The sequence below is a fragment of the Pterocles gutturalis genome, unplaced genomic scaffold, assembly GCF_000699245.1.
Source record: "Pterocles gutturalis isolate BGI_N339 unplaced genomic scaffold, ASM69924v1 scaffold430, whole genome shotgun sequence".
Lineage (NCBI taxonomy): Eukaryota > Metazoa > Chordata > Aves > Pterocliformes > Pteroclidae > Pterocles > Pterocles gutturalis.
The window spans coordinates 1-6,113 of record NW_010145437.1 but is presented as its reverse complement, the minus strand read 5'-3'; the positions used below and the strand labels follow the sequence as shown (position 1 = coordinate 6,113).

The 6,113-nt window shown below is 40.1% G+C and overlaps 2 protein-coding genes across 2 annotated transcripts in view; both read right to left on the bottom strand.

Annotated features, from left to right (window-relative positions):
* The window catches only part of CENPE (centromere protein E, 312kDa), a 33,091-nt gene extending 32,974 nt beyond the window's left edge, over positions 1 to 117 (bottom strand). Inside the window, 1 exon segment of the mRNA XM_010085364.1 lies at positions 79 to 117. Coding sequence (XP_010083666.1) covers positions 79 to 117 — 39 coding nt within the window.
* A 394-nt stretch (positions 118 to 511) lies between these two features.
* Positions 512 to 6,029, bottom strand: RSPH4A (radial spoke head 4 homolog A (Chlamydomonas); the record flags this gene model as incomplete). The annotated part of the gene is made up of 6 exons (XM_010085363.1): positions 512 to 752; positions 1,226 to 1,343; positions 2,113 to 2,248; positions 3,408 to 4,178; positions 5,149 to 5,380; positions 5,847 to 6,029. Coding segments are annotated over 6 exons (1,681 nt in total), but the record flags the coding sequence as incomplete, so codon positions are not given.
* Positions 6,030 to 6,113: the final 84 nt, after the last annotated feature.

Below are 6,113 nucleotides of genomic sequence, written 5' to 3'. Positions count from 1 at the left end.
CCTCTGGGTGGCCGGAGCGAGCTGCGGGAGCGCAGCGGTGGGCGGTGCGGTGCCGGTGCAGCTGAATAAACTATGTACTGGCTTTAAATAGCGTGTTTTCACACATAACGGCGACATTGCTGTGTAATTATGTTGAATTTTTTTTGTTTAAGTAGAATTCTGTAGGTATTGAAGTGGGGTTTGGAACGCTCGGTGGATGGCAGTTCCTTAGCTCCCAGCAGTGGTATTTTAGGAAACAAAAGCGGAGGATTTTTGCGGAAAAAAGGGCAGTTTATTGTGCTGTCCTCCTGTGAAAGCAATGCGGCCTTCAGGCCAGCGCGGGGGGGCTCTGCAGGCAGGGAAGGAGGGGAAGGGCGCTGCAAGAGCAGCCCAGAGAAATCGGAAACCATGCTGGCTGTCTCGGATCACTTGCTCCAACTGCATTGCTTTTAAGGTCAACTAGTTAATGACTAATTTATGAAAATACTATTCATGTTTAAACTTTTAAAATAAAAATGTTTCCCTCTGGATTTTAATCATCGTCCTCCTCTTCATCGTCCTCAGCATCTTCCTCCTCTTCCTCTTCCTCAGCTGCAGCTAAGGCCTCTTCCCTCGCAGCCCTGAAAGCCTGCTCCTCTTTCAGAGTGGGGTCAGCTCTCTCCGTGATCTCTGGCCCGCTGGGGTATTCTGCTTGCACTGGCGGAGGCAGTGCGGGAGTGTGGTTCTCTGGGCTGTATTTGTGACCCCAGCCAAAGTAAATGTTGTCAAATTTCCTGAGAAAGAAAAGTGAAAGATCACACATTCTCCCCCTGACAAAACATCAGCGGCGATGTTGTCAGGCTTCCTTACCCTGCTGGGCAAAATGTCACTGTGGTGCAGATACCTTCAAAGTATTTAAAAGACAGTACCGTGTGTAGTGGAAATGAATGAATATTAGAACCACAGGATGTAGCTAGTTCTGAGAAAAGTATCAGAGACTCAATAGTATAGGTTTTAAATCAAGGACTGTGCTCAAATACCAACTGGACATTTACATCCATTAACTTTGTACTAGTCTTTCAAATTATTAATTTTCAGTCTTAAATACATATTTACTGTTACTGTGCACAGTTAAGTGCCCTTCTCCATCAGTCTCTGGAATAGTTAGAATTCAGTCAATGAATTAATAATAAAGCAACTTTGACTTCATCAGACAGGTGTTTAGCATACACAGTCTGTGTTGTAACCATGTCAGCTAGCTACTCACCTGCCAGATGCAAAGGCATATGCTCCGGGCCAGCGGTTAGACTGGAGGATTGCAACAGCATGTTGGGGGATCAGGTTTGTAGAAGCCTGAGCTGTCCAAGCAGGGATGTTCTGAATTCCTGGAGACAGCCAAACACACACAGTCTATGAATTCAAGCAATGGTCATAATAAGTTGCATGCTAGAAGAGCCAGAAGTCAGAAACAATAAATGTAGGTGCTGTATTCAAACAGGTGGTTTGGTTGTATGGGTGGGTAGCACAGGAATGCTAACAGAGAGCCACATACAGAAAAGATCATGCTCCTGAAATTCAGTAGTATTCACCGCTGTTTCTTTTGTCAAGGACTTTTTATCACTTAGAGATAAATTATTTAGTTATATTTCACCTTGATCAAAGTATGGAGAATAGGAAAATAATTTACTATTGATGTAATCTAATATTCAGGTTCCCATATTCTCCTGATTTGCTGCAGTAATCTGCTACAGGATCTAAATTCTTATTTGTATATCTATGCACGTGTGTACATATGTATGTATTTACACGTGTATACACACTTTTTTGTGTCAAAAAGGATGATGGAAAAATAGCTAAATGTATTTCATGTAGTGAGCTGTCTTGAACTTGCAGTAGCCTGACAAGTTTGAGGTATTTTTTCCCTTTATTCTCAAGAAGATTTGTTAACTAGCAAACCCAATCGTTGCAGTTTTAATGTCAATATTGTTAACCATTTTGCTTTTGATCAATTTTGTAAAAGAATGCGGTTACCCTGCAGGGGCAAACTATATTGCTCCATGAGCATCGGATTTGTATAACTTCAAATATTTACTACCTAAATACCAACACTGCTAGTGGTTCTCTATGGAAAACTTCATATTCCATGAAGAATACCTTCATCTTCAGAGAGTGGAGTGAGAAGAGGTGGTCCTACTTCTTGCTGTAGTTCATCTGGCTCCTCTGATTTTTCCTCCTCCTCCTCTTCTTCTTCCTCTGGTTTTTGAAAAAGATTAAACCAAGTACAGCGACCCTAAAAATGATACAGAAAAATAATAAATACACATAACAATCACTGAAAGAATGCAAGCCAGTTAAAACAATTGTCTCAGGCACATGCACACACTGTTGAGGGTGGGGGGGGGCAAAGAAAAATATATATATTCCATAACTGGTATATTGTTGGGAGAATATTGTATCCTTTTGGCAGAGCATTCCCTACATCCCTCATTCCTCCCTCATCACTGCTTACTATTTCAGAATAACCTTCTACCTCTGACATCAGCTTTTTGTTATTTTGTAGTCTTCAGTTCCTTGCCAGTTTGGTTTATATTCTTGCTAGACTACCAGTTAGTGCAAACTAAGAGGCTACCACTTACAGACTTTGGCCCTTCCTTTTAAAGTCTGCCTTGTTATTTAGCTACCAGTCAGAGGAACATAACAAAATGTTCTTAAGATTCTAATGCATATGGATTTTATTTTTACAACTGTTGGTTTGCTGGTAATAACTTTAAACCTTACTTCTTACCATTTGCTGCCGCACTGGCATTCTTGAATTGATAGACTGGCCAGCAAGTCATCCAGCAATGATCATCTAATTACTCTTTCCAGCACTAGACTGATATCCCAAATATTTTGTGCTGCAATTTTATTTACAATATTTTTGTTTTAAGCTTTTTCATTTTCATGTTTCACAGCAGAAAATAAGCAACAAAAAATAAATGAGAAAACATCAAATAAATTCCAATTAGCATACAATCATAAACTATTTGCATTTTAGCATTCTACCCAAAAAAAAGGGAATTCAAAACATTTTTGTTAAGTAAGGACTTCAAAAGAGAAAAACTAATATAGGAGATTACCAGAAGTTATTGTTATCTATCAAGGCCTAACTCCATACTGTTAATCTAAAGATAGGTTTCAATCTCAAGAATATACCATTGAAAAAAGTACTAAACCTAGAAGTTTCCTAAATATACATATATATATATAAGATGCTATATGTAAATATGTGCAACTTATTTATATATGATATACTATATCAAATATATTTTCTGTAGAAAAATATTTCAGTCCAATACCATTTCTGGTAAATAGTCCAAAGGTGAGGAGTTTAATTTACATTCTGAAACCCTACGAGTACTATGGTGTGAATGGTATCCGAGGTACACGTAAGCTATGACAGAACATACCTGCTGTAGAATACTCTGTACGTGGTGTACCCACATGGAGACAGAATCCGACATATCAGCCACAGAAAGAGGCTGAAAATCAGGGTTTTCTTCATATGCATCTCTTCCTCCTCCCCCCTCCTCCTCTTCTTCTTCCTCCTCTGCAAACTGATAAAATCCAATGGGAGAGATATGGGTTCCTGCCGAGATCCTAGCTATCTGTGCACGCAGGTAATTGGCCTCATTTCCAGGGAAAGGAGGAAAGCTCACGACAGGAGCATCCAGCCTACCGGTGAAGAACTTTTTGATTTTCCTGGCACAGACAATCTGGGCTGGTGTCACCGGAGGCAACTTCACCCACGGTTTGCCTGGCTCATTACAGACAAAGTAGACATACTTATTAGCCCCAGTCCCATTTGCTTCTTTTGGGACAACAGGTGGGGGCTTATAGGTGGACTTCGGTGGTTCATATTCTTTTTCTTTCTCCTTATCTTCGTCTTCAACCTCCTCATCCATCTCTTTATCTCCTTCCTCAGTAACTTCTTCCTCTTCTGCTTCCTCCTCTTCCTCTTCCTCTTCCCCTTCCCCCTCACGGAACTGTACTTCAGCTATAATATAGTTCATCTCCAGGCCCAGGATTTTGCCCCAGAAGCGACAGGTCTGGATTGGCTGAGCACTAATTAGTTTTTTAAGGGCAAGGAATATGTGATAGGTTTCATCTTTGCTCAAGCCAACTCCAGCCTCTCCAAAATAAAAGGCTGTTTCCATCACATTAGGTAGAGGGTTCTCTCCCTAGGGAAGAAGATCCTGAGTTAGAGCAGAAGAATAGTATAATAATCCATCTGAAAAAATAATTCTTTGGCCCTTCCAGGTTTCTTATATGAAAGCAAGATAGACAGGTGTATGAAAACTTAAAAATTCCTTTCTGAAATGCCCTACTTTTTTTCTACTTTTACCATTGTACACTGTTACTGTAACATAAGTAACAGGCTACAGAAAAGATGAAAGACTCTCTTCTGTTGTTAGTATTTGTATTCTGCAATGGCAATTTATTTGAATATATAATGGTAACTTCGTGTGAAAATCAACATCCCGTTGATTAGTTTCCCTTGCTTATTATAAGAATTCTCCTAATTTTTCATGGGGTAGAAATGTTTCTGCATATAAGCAACTGAATACTGAAAAATCCCCTGTTTTAACAAGTGGCTTTTCAGTTCTAGTAGTTCTTCATTATTACCATATTTTTATTTTTATTTTTCAGTTGTAGAAGGACAGACTGGAATCACAGCTGGAGGGGGAAGGATGACAAAATTCTCCATTCTCTATTTTACACTAGCAGCTGTGCACAATATTCTGAAACTAATGTCCAGAATTCTGGTCACATTGGGTAAAGAAATGTCACTTTTAGATAAAGAAAAGAAATTTGGATGCAATGTTCCATATTCCAATACAGGAGAGATCGTAAACTTTCTGTTCATCATCTCTAAAACATCTGTGATTTTAAAGGCTCAGGATATTAGATTTACTACAGGAAAAAATCCCAACTAAGTAACCAGATGGGTTTTCTTCTTCACAACTAGACATGGGACCAGCTCTATGAACAGGGTACATGGTACTGTGGGTGCAATTATTTAGATGATCATGAGAAGCAATACTACAAGGCAGATCACAACTTCTTCCATTTCTCCTTTCTCTTCCCGCCATCCTCCCACCCATTTTCACTGGTATTCATTATATCTATTTTTCCTTGTTAATAACTCACTACCTCTTCTTCTAGTCCTTCATCTCCTTCTTCATTTGCCTTGAGAAACAAAGCTTTGCGATTTTCTGCAGCTTCAAATGCTGGAAGAACCTCAGGTTCATCTCGAAGGGTGTCCATTTTTTTCTGAAACTGAGCCCACTTCACATCCTTGCTGATATTCTCAATTATGTCCACTGCATTTGGGGGCTGCTCATCCAGGATCTTTGTTAGCATATTAGCAAGATGATCATATCTGTCATATAAATGTAAATATTATTGGTCTACTATACAAAAGTCTTAGTGTATTATGTTTTTAGTATCAAAAGTGGAAGCTAATCACCTGGAGCATTGGAGAAATCATTAGAATAGTAAGATGAAAGGGGATCATGGAACACTATAGGAGATTAGGCTTGAAACTAGCCTGATTATAACATATTTAGGAGTACTTCCATTTTTGGTATAAACCACACCTGCCTCGGGAGCTGAAGCTGAATCTAAACATGCTCTTAATCAAATCAATTTCCCTTTGAACTCTAGAAATTCCCTTAGGAATTTTGATTCTGAAAGGTGTTGGCCACACACAAGTATCATAACATATTTTCCCATTCTCTGTATACTTCCCTAGCATCCCTCCCTGTTTTAACATAATCCTTCGCCCTTTTACCAACACTACTTTCCCCTCCACTCGTGCTTCAATTGTGTCCCTTTTCCAGACTTACAGGTTCAGGCCAGATGTCGTGCTGCTCTTCAGTAAAAAGGCTTTTGCATTCTGAATCGCCAGCGTTCGGGATTTGGGATCGGGAATCTGATCATCGTATGGGCTGTATCCCGGCTGATAGAGACCGTAACCCGGCTCGTGGGGCTGGTAGGGGCCGTGCCCGTGCTCATAGGGATCTTGTCCTCTATCATACGTTGGATAGGCACTTTTTAGCTCGGGTGCACCTGGCTGATAAAAGCTCGGTGTTAGGCCTGGGGGCTGATCGGAC